Raw genomic sequence first — 13,403 nt, forward strand, 5'->3', positions numbered from 1 at the left:
CTGCCTGTGGAAGAAGCTCTACAAAAGAATCCAGATGTGCTAAAACCTGCAGTTAACTGTAGTGTCAATTTAAGGTTAAGATCAGTCTCTCTGTTCTGCTGAGACTATCCTTGATGGATAACACTTTTTTTTCCTAGCTATATGCAGCCTGAATGACTTTGTTTGACAGGTACACTATGTAGCAGACTGCTCCACAGAAATACTTTGCTTGAATGCCTATTTTTCATAAGCTTGGCTACCAAAGGGGCTTTAAAAAAATATTTCATGGTTAGACGACATGAATGTGCATATTTTCTCTGAAATAAAAGAAGTTTCTTAATAATTTTTATCTATCAATAAAAATACTGTAGAGCAATAATGTAAACCTTACCTGCAGCAAATAACAGCTTTACATGACAAAGCCAAATCCAGGAAATATTGTCTCACACCAAATGTCAAAGCATACTTCAGAGATTTACCATCAATGATGAGAGCAAAATCATTTTCCTTCCTTAAAGCATTACCAAGAGTACTGCAATGATGGCTAAGTGTCTCTCTTGTTCCCTGTTGTAAAAAAAAAAATTTGTGTCCACTATTTTTAATTCCTACTATTCTTAAGTCCACATTTTTTTCACTGTGATCAGAAACACTGTCATTTCCTTTTTTGAGGAAATAACCTTTTGATTATGCTATCAAATAGACAGTATAAAATGAAAAAGTGTTTCCAACAGCTGTACTATTAGAAACCACAATAGAAATGGTGTGTAGGATTGTTCTCACACTCTGCCAAAGAAAATATGTATATAAGTTCTGGCAGAACTTTTAATGCTCTTTGAATGGCAACAATAGCTGCATAAATGTTTGCTAAAAGACATTATTAAATAAGTTTTCTATATACCTATGCAAAAGAAAATTCACATATATATATACGAGGATAAACAATTTCTGTTTGCTACTATAAAAAATGTTCTAAATGTTTAGAAAAAAGTGGAAGAAATATCAAAGATAATTTATAATACAAGTACATGCATTACAACTGATAATTCTAAACATAGTATTAAATTTAAATTTCAAGATAAGCCCACATCAACTACATGTTATATAAAGGATCATATTTTGTATTTCAGTTGCTAAGGACAGTTTGAATCACATCTACATAAGTCACTGTTCTGTAATCCAGTACTAAGAACTTCAGATTATATTCAGTAGACAATATACTCATTGATGCAGCAAGACCTCCCACCTTTGGGGAGGTCACCAATACCTAGTTAGTTACAGTATAGCTCTAACAGAGTGTCACAAGGAAGAAAAAACCTGCTTGTTGCATTTCCTTTTTGAATGGCTTTCACAGAGCTACAACATACTTTTCTACTATTGTTTCCTGCTTCACAGCCCAGAAAGTAAGAAGAGTTTTAGAGGAAAAAGGAAGATGAAAGCAAAACCTCTGCTTATAAAATATTGAATTTGGAAAACAACAACATCCTATGTGCTACTTCAGTGATGTCAGACACATGTAAATAAAATTTGGTGTAACCACCTAAAAATAAAACTCCAAGAAGTAGCTACAAATCTCAAATCCCCTGAAATGAAATAGAAGACACTGCTTTGCCTTTCCCACCCAACTTACTTCTTCCCAGTTCCACACACTGTTGTCACTGTTTTATGCCTACTTTGCTTCCACTGGCCTTCTAAGATTCACTGGTTTTCTAAAAGGGGGATTCTGCACTTCAGGTTTCCTGGCTCTTTCCCCATAGAAACTGCAAGGGAATCAGAGTACCACTGTTTAAAAGTACATATTAGAAAGTCGCTAAAATGACATTAACTTCTGTAACTATTTTCCACAGCATCCTCTCTGCATAAGATATATTGCAGCATAAAGGAAATATATTTTTTCTCATGTCCATGGGCTATTTAGCTTCCAACTAAATTTAAGCAATACAAGAGCCTGAAACTTCATACTGCTCTCTAAAATCTATTGTTTGATTGAAGAAATTGAATTGAATTGAAGAAATCTATTGTTTCTTCTCAAATACATGCAGTATAAACTCTTCTGTTTACACTGACCTTAATTTTTTTATCACAAACAGGCATGCCATCAGGTAGCTCCAGGCATGCTATGTATTAAAACAAAAAAAAACCAACCCTGAAACACCAAGACATTACAAAAGACTTACTACAACTGTAAAACTGTCTTATTTAAAATTACTTTGTGCGCTTACATGTAGTTCTTTCCTAAAAACCAATGCCTTAAATTAAAAGCAGTATCAGAACATCCATTATGTACTTCTACACTATTTCCGTTAAATATTTTCTCAGTGAAACTGAGAACCATTTTCTATTAAGTTCACAATGGAAGGAATACAGCTATGTTCTTTATGATTTCCGTCTATGATTAATAGTACTATACTAAAATTTAGCAGTCTGTTAAGTTAATATGAAGGCAAAATAAAACCCAGTGCTCTTTTATACAACTGTAAGAACTTACTAACAAAAATACTTTTTGTTTGTGAAGCTAAGCAGATGTTCCTGGGAGTGATGCCTCAAAGCAAGTAATGTTGCAAAAAACAGAGATACATAAATGCTTCCCGGAAGTCTTTCCAGTTCTATCCCAGCCAATGCTAACTGGGGAATAGGGTTTTTTTTTTCTTTTAATTTCTTTAAGAAGGGTATTGGTTCACACGAAAGAGTCTTATTTCAGTATATTCTTTGTAAACTCACTTCACAGAGCTAGGACACAGTCTAAGCAAATATATTTCATTACATATGAAGAAGTAAACAAAGTAGTCAATCTTTTGAACTTCAAATCTATTAAGTATTGCAGTGGTTCTGAAATCCAGCAGTCTCTTCATAACCTAAATAAAGGACAGAAGTTCTCACTTGCATTGGTTAATTTTTACTCAGAGATTGGTTAAGGAGTGAAAAACTCAAATGCAAAATTAAGGGCTTGAACCCAAAAAAACCTTCCCTGTTTTTTCAACAAAGAGTGATCACAGTCTTTCTAAAGCTATGCAATAAACTAAACTAAAAAAAAGAAAATTGCCTCTCTCCATTAATATCAGAGGCCACTTGTGTCAAAAGTTGCTTACTATATCAACAGATTGGTTCCAGGCATTAATCAACAGCTCCTGCCTGTTCTGTGTTTGGGATTTCATTTCAAATTTTATCTGCAAAAATATGTTGTGTAAAAAAATATATATATAGTCATCATTATTAAATTCATACTAATGTAGAAAATGTGTTATTATAAATGGATCAAAACATTTTAAAAAGTACTTAAGAAAAAGTATTTTAATTTATGTTATAGCCTACTTTTACTTGCTACCGTTGAATCCTTGACTTAAGGCACTCTCCTCCTCTTGCTGATTCTCATACTCTCTTTTCAGTTTTCTGTCCCTTTCTCTCCTTAAGTCCTACCTTGAGCAATATAGAGTAAAACAAACTTCATTTCAGAGTTTTCTTCTGAAGCCTTCTGGACAGTGAGTTTTCTCCCTGAGGAAATTCTTCAGTTTCTAAGTTCATTTAAGGCTCCCTTAGAAGGTGATAACAGGAGTTATGTTTTCTCCCCTCATGGGATTTTTCACTTAATATTGCATTCCCGCCTTATCTAAATAATCTCTTCTCTACAAAGCACTGTATACTTACAAGTTGGTAGTTTTAACCCTTACCTGTACTTCAACATTCAATTAAAATTTCTGCTGCTTAACCACAAAAGAACAATTAATTTGTGGGAGACATTAAGTATTCTGTAAGAAACAGCATTAGAAAGGAACCTGGCATTAGTTTGGGCACTGCTAGGTGCTACCAGAAACATGTGAAGCTCCTGGCTTTGTGCCTGCATGAATGGTGTCATTTCATTACGTGGAATTTGTTTGCTCATCATTCTGAAGTTCACTTGTGTAGTAACTACACTGTGGTTTTGGCAGCCATAGACTAGGTTTCAAATTATTCAGTAACATAACCTCAAACAACTGAGAAATTGTTACCGAACATTTCTAATTATTCAGTAAAATTTGTAAAAGGAGTTAAATCCAGTTGATGGCCAGTCACAAGTGGTGTTCCCTAGGACTCGGTGTTGGGGCCACTCAAGTCCTATGAGGAGTGGCTGAGATACCTGGGGTTGTATAGTCTGAAGAAAAGGAGGCTGATGGGAGACCGTACCGCTTTCTACAATTACCCAAAAGGTGATTATAGAGAGGTGGGTGTAGGTCTCTTCTCACAAGTTACAACTGATAAGACAAGAAGAAATGGTGTCAAGTTACGCCAGGGGAGGTTTAGGAGGTTTAGGAAAAACTTCTACACTGAAAGAATTAGCAGAGATTGGAACAGGCTGCCCAGGAAAGTGGCTGAATCACCATCCTTGGATATATTAAAAAACTGTGGAGATTCGGTTTAGACAAATTTGGTTTTAGACAAAAACCAGAGACATGGTTTAGAAATGGGCAAGGTAGGGTTAGGTAACAGTTGGACTTGATGATCTTAAAGGTCTTTTCCAACCATAACTATTCTATGAAATTGTCACAAAGACCATAGGGTCTTCCAAGTATGTGATACTGAAATTAACTGAGAAGATTATAAAAACAAACAAAAAACCAACCCCCTAAACCAAACAAACAGAAACAAAACCCCCCATCAAACAGTGGTTTTAACAGAATTTTCTGTATCTGTCCAGATAAAAAGATGCACAAAGTTATTTCTCAGGCCACCTCCACCATGACGTCTGGATATTTTAAGCAGTAAAATAACATTTCATTAAAATTTGCAAAATTTTCAGTTACTTACATCAAGAGAGCCTTCATTTATTACAATTAGTCCCATATTCTTTCTCAAAAGTTTACAGGAGTGACCTGTTAAAAACAATTTTGTTTTCAAAACTCTGTTTCACAAAATCCATTATGATATGACAAAGCATTTTTTTTCCTGTAAGAGAACTACAGACAGAATCAAAACTAAGACTATCCCAGCTGAAATCAGTGGTAAAAAAAGTATATTGCATTCCATAAAAATTGGACATACAGGTACTAAGTCAGAACAGTCAGAATTTTCCTTGTTGCAACTTGCAACTGTTGTGCCATAGAGGTGCTGAGCAAGAAACAAGAAACATCTTTACAGGGAGTTACAGAAAACAAACAGATCTCCCTTAGCGTTGCAAATTTTTGGAATGCAACTTGACTTTCATACGAAATTTGCCTATATACGTGTTCCCATTCTTTTATTCTTTGATGCTTTAAACAGCATTTTTAAAAAAACTTTTTTTTTTCTTTTATTCGTTGATGCTAATGACACAGGCTGCCTAGACATATATGTATCATCACTCTCAATAAAGTGAAAATACTGGTATTATGTGTATTGCCTCAAAGCTGACGTTAATAATGAAAATAACCTTAGATAAACTGCATCATGTGCAAAGAAAAAGTTCTTTAAATGAAAAATAATAATAGCAATAAAAAGGAACTATATGACCAAAACAATGCTTTATTTTGGGCATGTATCTAGGTTACTGCAGAAGTGCTGATTTGCTCAGATGCAAAGAACATTAAATCTTAAATGAAACTTTCATGTATTACTACTTAAAAGTACAGATTTAGCACTGCTCAAATTAGTTAATCCATGTTTTTTCCCTTCTTTATAATAAAAGGAAAGAATAAAAGGAAACCTCTGATTGATGGTAAAATTTATAGTACTTTAATATCTATATAATTTTGCTTTAGTCCCCACCAGCTTTCTTTGAAAGAAGGAAAAACACAAGGGAAAATAAGAATATTTACATTTTCTTAACATTATTCTCTCTCACTGACAAAATTCAAACAACGAATTCTTTTTAATTGCTACCAAAAAAGCAGCACAAATGCCTATTTTTACCTCTTCTCTATGATAACGTGAATTTTTCTTGCTGTTACTGTTTTAATGGAGAAAGAATCCACCATTTCCCACTCTCCTCCTACCAATGACTGAAAAGTAAGTAAACATTTGAATTCTGGAATGACAAATAGAATTCTTTTTTACAAGATAAATTTCCATATCCAATTTTTTACCAGTAACAACTTTTACCATAACAACTTCTATAATTTCTTAATCCGTAACAAGGACATCGAACAAATGCAAATTTAATACCGATGTTAATGGCAGTCTCTTGTTTGTCCCCAGTAAGTATCCAAATTTTTATGTCTGCTTTCATGAGTGTCTCTATGGTTTCAGGCACTTTGTCTTGTAGTTTATCTTCAATTGCTGTTGCTCCAAGAAGCTGAAGATTCTGTGAACATGAAATATTCAGTACATGCAGTACATTCAGTTTTAATCTTTCAGTTTCTTTTCTTTAATTTTCTATATTATGAAAAGATTAATGCTCTCCAAAGTAATTAATCAGATTTGGTATCAACTAATAAAGATCTTGCCATTTATTCCTATAAGCTCTAAGTTAAATATCTGTAGCTTGACAAACTGCACAGCATGACCACTAAAACTCCATCCAGTTATTCACAAGCTCAGCATCTCGCTCAGCAACAGCTACCTTTTCCACTTCTCTGATTTGGAGACTTAAGCAGTACTATTATTATGTCTTCTCTCACTTCCAATGATTTCTATTTACCTTGTAAGAAAAACCAAACCTGTCAATCCATCTTAATCTTAAAACTATAATCTTGATTATGTTTGGTTTTAACTTCATATTATACTTCATATTTCTGTACCTTTAAAACTACCTAAAACCCTGTTAATGACACCATTATAAACCTAACAGTGTACAATCCTGGTTGCAGCATGGCCTGCTTACTACACGCTGAGAAAGTACTTGTGGAGCTAATACAAAAATTTGTAATGGTAGCAGGGTTGCCACGGCATTAACAAAGTTATATAGTTTTAAGCCTGTCTTGTGCATGTCTGGATAAACTGCTCATCTATGTAAACTGAAGTCCCACAAGTGACTGAAACTATATATGCTCAATCTTCTTTTTCATTAATAAACACTGCATATTTTTGAGGCTCTGAATTTTAAGCAGTTTCAACAAGATAATGCCTCTTATCCTTTCCAAGGGATAATATAACCCACAGAAAAACCCCCAAGCCCGAGGAAGTCAAGTAGCACAACTTCAAGCAATACTGGTCTCATGAACTCCTTTTGTTTATGCATTTAAGACTCATAGGAGTCTTTTTTTGTTGAGGCAGTGAAGACTAACTGCATGCCTGGCTATTCCAGGAGCAGCGCTGCCAGAAACTCAAGGGTAAGTGATTACAGCTCTGCTCATGTGAGGCTGCATCTGGGTAGTATCTCCCTTTCTGGGCCTTCAGTATGAGAGAAGTTGATAAAGTGGAGCAAGTTCAGCGGAGGGACATAAAAACAGCCTGGGGTACAGAGCACACTATATTAATAACGCCTGAAGAACCAGGATGATTTTAACACAGGAAAAAAATGAGGCTAAGGGAGGGATTCCACAGTTGCCTTCTGCTAACTGAAGAGGGCATGAAAAGAAGCCATCTTCCTCTAAGAGATGCACACTGAAAGGGAAAGAGGCAACAGTCACATTCTGCACCAATAGAAATTTTAATGCAGAAAAAAGGGGAAAACAGTAGTTGAGCACTAAGAAGAAAAATGTGTACTGCAGATGGGAAAACTCCCTCTTTGCAGATACTCAAAACTTCATAATAGTGCTGGGCAAGCAAGATTTGATCTGCTTTGAGCAGGGATTTGTGTCTAGATGACCTCCAGAAGTCCCTTCCAACTTTAACAGCTCTATGTCCAAGATCATTACGCAACGAAGCACATGTTATTTGACTGTTATTACTCTTTTTCACACAATAGAGCAACCCTGAAAAAAAAGGTTTCCAGCAGTTCAACCCCAAATCAATACTTTCTGTCAAGGTCGCTAGTTGCTGCAAAAAACATTGTCAAATTATGTCCCTTTATTTTGATTATCTAAACTGCAAGGACTACATGACACAGCTAACAGTATATTGCTAGATTTTTTTCTGTTTAAGCATTATTCCTCAATCATTATTCAGATTTCACGGTATAGAAAGCAAGGCCATTAATTAAAAAACTGCTCTCTTCACCTCGCCCTGCCTCTCCCCCCCAAAAAAAACAATTCAGAAAGCTACACATACTTTTTCAATTAGTTCATAGCTTTCCTCAAGCTTGAGTGCTCTGTTCTGTATAGCTGTAGAAGCACGGTGATAGACATCTAACCACTCCTGATAATCACTTTCTGAAACCTCAGCCACAGCAAAACACAGGGTTCTTAGGCCTAAAGAGAAAGCAGACAGTAGATATGATTCAGTATTTGTTAGTCCCTTCCTTGATATGCCTGCAATGAGTAACTACTAAAAGCTGAATTTATTCCGTATTTCATGTATGCTTATGTCTGATTTTCAGTTTACTGCTGCATATCTTGAAAAACTTTCAAAAATACAGATATGAAGCAAAAAACATAACACAAATAAAAGTTTATTCAGAGTAACTCTTTCAAGGTAGCTTAATGTAATACAGGTGATGTACTTTGGGGGGGGGAAATGAATGAAATTTTAGACAAGATACAACTTAAACTGTAAATAAAACACGAAGCAATCCTAAATTACACTTGCTGAACAGGTATATACATTAGATTTTTAGGAACTTTAAAACTAAGATTGAAATATATTTCTGAACAAAAATTTTATAAATTTAAATGTTGCTATGCTAGAAAGTAATAAAGTTAAAATACATCAACATAATGTTACAACTACCCCCTTTCTTCACCCCTCCTCAATATCCAGAGGAAATTCTCAGTTAAGGTTGAAATTTACTATCTAGAAGCTGACTTTGAATCTGCTCAGATTTAGTTTTCCCATCTCATAGATTCTTTCAGCTTTCCAAATTCTTAAGATAACATCTATATGTACAGGCAATATTTGGAGATTTTACTTGACAATCTTCGAGCTGATTATACTTAACCTGAATTGAGCACTACAGTGAGAATTTGAGACAGCAAGATTACAAGAAACATTCTTTTTTTGACAACACACATTTACATTCAATTTAAGTAGCTCAGTGTGACTGTCCTGGCAGTTTATTTTCATCTATGATGAGATTCTTGGATTTCTAGAGCATGAAATTGGTGTAACTTTTTATTTACTGAGAAGAACATTGCTCTAGCCAAATGATGTCTTACAAAGCCGCTATTTGCAGGCAAGTAGATTTAGGAGGGGAGAGACAGGACTAACACAGTTAGTGTCTTTAGTTATTTGCCTGCTCTGCTCTAGGAGACAAACAGAACCATAACCAGGGATGACTAAGTACCATCTCTATTTGTTCACAGGTTTCTATGGTCTACAGCTCAGCACCAGCAGCAACTTTGAAATTACCAAGAGGCCAGACATGAAATAATATGTGTGTCTTAGACGTAATACAGTAATTTAGTATCTTTAGTATGAAAACCACATGTAATCTTAAGATCTTGACTACTGAACAGCATTAGGAACACAGCTTTCTCACCCTCTATATCTAAGAAATAAAATGAATGCTGTCAAATCAACTGATTATTTTTTCTCTGTGTAATAAGGATATGCTAACAAGGTCCAAAGCAATGAACATGAGGTGAAGGGCAGGAAAAGAATTTATGATTGTCTAACAGTGACACTATTTCCACAATTCTTTCCAAATATTTTATGCAAATGATAAAATAATCAGTGTGTACAGAACATCAGCAAACAAGTTTTTCAAAGCATTTGCTTTTTCTTATTAAATCAGAAACTAATTATTTTTCTATTTTTAATTTTTAAAAGATTCTTTTCATTCTGATTTAAGGGAATCTTCCAAATGAAAAGTGGAAAACAAAATATCATTAAGTCTGCTTCTTAACAGACTGGAGAAAAAACAAAGGAAAATTATACACTTTTTCTATTTATCCAATAAAGCATTAACACTAAAGCTTAATAAGTACTTAAATATAAATGCCAGTTATGCGAACGACTTCATTTTTGAACAACACACCAAGAGCATGCAGCAAATGCCAAGGACATACTGTACTGCCACATGAAAGGATACACATGAGAAACTTCACAACGTCATCATCTGGAATTTAAATCTGATGCAAAAATAAATACCATTTTTTTAAATCAATTTCAGAGAGAGATGTACTTAATTTCTAGGTTTTTTTTAAACTTTGAATTTTATGCTTTTGAAAAGTTAGCAGTTTACTCTTCCGAACAGTAAATCTTTTCATCTGTTGAAAAGAAGGGTACAAAAAGTACTTGAACAAACTTCTTAACACTAATATGTATGTATAGTGGTTTTAAAGACTGGTGGAATTTTTCACTTTTATGTTGATTCATTTGGTCCAACCTCACTGCTAAGGAAAAAATTACTTGTATCACTGATTTAATGAGAACAGTGATTAAGAATGGGATTGAAATTTTCTTATCAGTTGACACAGAATAGCAGATATGGATCTATTTTTAAATTTTCTGTAACCAAATATATAGCCTTTTGACCCAAACTAATATCTAAGTAACTTTTCCTTGGCTTATCCTGTATAGGACTTCATAAAACCCCAAAACTGGCCCATCAGCTTATAAAACTAGGTTCACGGACTCAAAGAGTGTATCTGAGACTTCATGTTGTACCATCAGTCAAATTTGTTTGGCTTTAGTTCTGCTTTCAAATTTATTGTATACTTTATTATAATGTTGATACTCTAAGATTACTTAAGGCTAACCAAATGTTTCCTACAGAGATCCTGATGTGGAAAACTAATAAAAGAAAAAAAAAAGAAAAAACAGATCTGTGGCTTGCTTCTGCTGTCACTGACAGAATCAAGAGACTGAAGGTGCTGACTATGACACTAATTACAATGCTAAACTCCATTATAAACCAAGAGGAAAATTAGAGAAGTCAACATAACAGATGTTATGTCTGTATAACAGACAGAAAAAGGACCTTTCCTGATACAAGATTTGGCCAGACATCAGTTGTCTAAAGGTTATGATTGTATTTTACAAGGAATATATTTTAATAAAGTTTACTTTCCAGTGTAACCTTATTTCTTAAGACACATTAAAGATAATTTTAATGTTCTAGTAACAGTGTATTAAAAGAATGAAGAGGTAGAAAAAAAATGCAGTTCAGATCCCTATAACTATTATAATTCTGCTTCCAACTACTCTCTCCCAACTCCTTGATAAACTAAATCACTATGATACTTCACAGTACAACTCTATAACCCTTTACTAAGATACCAGAAAGGGGCATATCATGAAAGATCTAGGAACTGTGCTAGAAGAACTTATATGAAAGCAGAAACCTTTCTGCTTTCTTGCTCATGTCTATACTGTGGAATCCACTATTACTAAATAACTAACTGGCTGTTTGTATCAATCAACTTAATTTAACAGTCTTTTAAATTTTACTTACTATTCCTACTTCATGAACCCTGTGGAGTGATTCCCAACCTTCAGCAACTGCACTGTAAAAGTGATTGTTAAAACAGCAGAGATACCAAAACACACCACAGTTATTGTGACTGGTGACAGAAAAAATATAGCATAAAGCTACCAGAAAAGCACTATGCTAAGCATTTCCAAGCATCTTCACTTTGTCTGCTTCTTCCTGTGTGCCATCCCTACAGCATTCATGGTGTGTGGGACATGAAAGTTATCATAGGAAATAGGATCTTCACAGAAACAATATGCAATGTGTTTGCCTTCTGGAAAAAAATATGTTTTGCTTAAAAGATTCCACTGTGTACTGTGTGAGTGATTTTTTGTTTGTTTGTTTGGTGCTTTTTAAAGCATGAACTTGTTACTGAAACTTCTCAGGAAGATGATCCTTTCTGGGACGCATTAATAAAACATACTTTTCAAACTTAACATGAGTATAACATTACAGCAACATAAAATTGCAACTGAATTTCATATTTAGTTTTATACTGAATATCATCACTCACCTTCCGTAGCAAACTGCTCTAGATGTTTTAAGGTTATTTCTTTGTATTTTGAACTTTCAGCAAGACGGTCATAAATTACAGTATCCTACAAAACAAGTAAATTTAACTCAGAACAATTAAAAAATATATTTTTTTGTGTGCAGAGAATACAAATAATATAGAAAAATGTCAGAAAAAATATGCAGCACTGTATTAATTTATTTCAGCATCAAAAATGAATAGAAGCAATTTTATTTCAGAGGAAAGAAAAAAAAAGACATTCCAAATCCTCAGATTCTCTAAATTTACAAATTCTGCTACGATGCAGCTTTTCTCTCCTACATTTTTTGCTGTTATTTCCCTTCATTTTGAAAAATGCTGAATCTTCCTTTTGCTTGCCAGGTGAATTCTTTGGATCTGCTAAAATGCTGTCTTCCTCTTTATTATTAAAGTCCAAAATGTAAAACTAGTGTTTCATAACTACCATTCTCAGGTTTTTGTAGACAGTTTGATATACAGAATATTAACAATAGCTTCTTCCCTCCACTTGAGAAGATACAGAACGGCTATTTATATTCAATCAACTTCATTTTTTTAAAATATTTGGGAACTGGATTTTCATCCTCCTTTCCCTTAAGACTTTAGATACAAGAACAAGAACTAATGAGCAACTCTGCTATTCCCACATCAACTGTGATTAAGATACCTTCCCACAGATCCTGTTTTCAGGAAAATTTACTTCTGGTACAACATCAATCATAGGTGAAAAACTCCCATCAAGTCACTCATGCAAGATTACTATTTCTACCTAGTGATACTACTCCAGCAAGTAACTAATAGATTAAATCATACATTCACCCATTTTCTTGGAGTACAGAAGGAAGAAATTAATAGGAATTATAAAGCCACTAGGAACAGGATGAACAGATCTGTCATGCAAAAAGAGACATTAACAAGTTAATCACATAGCTACATAGTTAAATGATGTAAATTGACAAAGGCATCAATATTTCTTCCCCCACATTGTCAATGTTTTGACTGCAGTTACAGCAACCTTTTGCTTTCATATTTGTACTGGCAGTATTTGTTCTTTGACATCGTAAAAACAGAATAAAACTCACAGCTCCTTTGCAGTAGAGTCTTAACTTTCCAGATGGCGTGCGAACTATCACTGACATTCTCTTCCTAGTGCTGAAAGAAAAATAAATGCCCTGTATAAGGTGGTTTGCAAATATCTACCAACATTTTACCTAAGAATATCGAGATATATCTTATATAAGACAAAGGAAAAGAAGTAAGGTCTATGTATTCTGAATTATGTTCTCAGGTGAATGGAAGAACAGTTTTACTGTCTAATAATTAGAGTGGATGCTGTTTTTCTGTGCCTACTTCTGTAGGCCTTTTTCCTGTAAAAAAATTTTGAGTATTTTCACCTTCATCTGAATACTGTCTACTGATCACAAAGAATAAGCTTAAAGCACAAAGCACTTGTGACCAATGTCATAAGGGTCAGTACTGGGGCCAGTATTATTC

General features: G+C 34.2%; 1 protein-coding gene across 1 annotated transcript; it reads right to left on the bottom strand.

Annotated features, from left to right (window-relative positions):
• Positions 1-370: 370 nt before the first annotated feature.
• LOC104541612 (probable phospholipid-transporting ATPase IA) lies at positions 371-13,057 on the bottom strand (the record flags this gene model as incomplete). Its single annotated transcript, XM_010185718.1, has 6 exons — positions 12,992-13,057; positions 11,892-11,976; positions 8,077-8,216; positions 6,091-6,229; positions 4,759-4,823; positions 371-543 (listed from the first exon to the last, which is right to left on the bottom strand). Coding segments are annotated over exons 1-6 (659 nt in total), but the record flags the coding sequence as incomplete, so codon positions are not given.
• Positions 13,058-13,403: the final 346 nt, after the last annotated feature.

Source organism: Mesitornis unicolor, unplaced genomic scaffold, assembly GCF_000695765.1.
Source record: "Mesitornis unicolor isolate BGI_N332 unplaced genomic scaffold, ASM69576v1 scaffold43775, whole genome shotgun sequence".
Lineage (NCBI taxonomy): Eukaryota > Metazoa > Chordata > Aves > Mesitornithiformes > Mesitornithidae > Mesitornis > Mesitornis unicolor.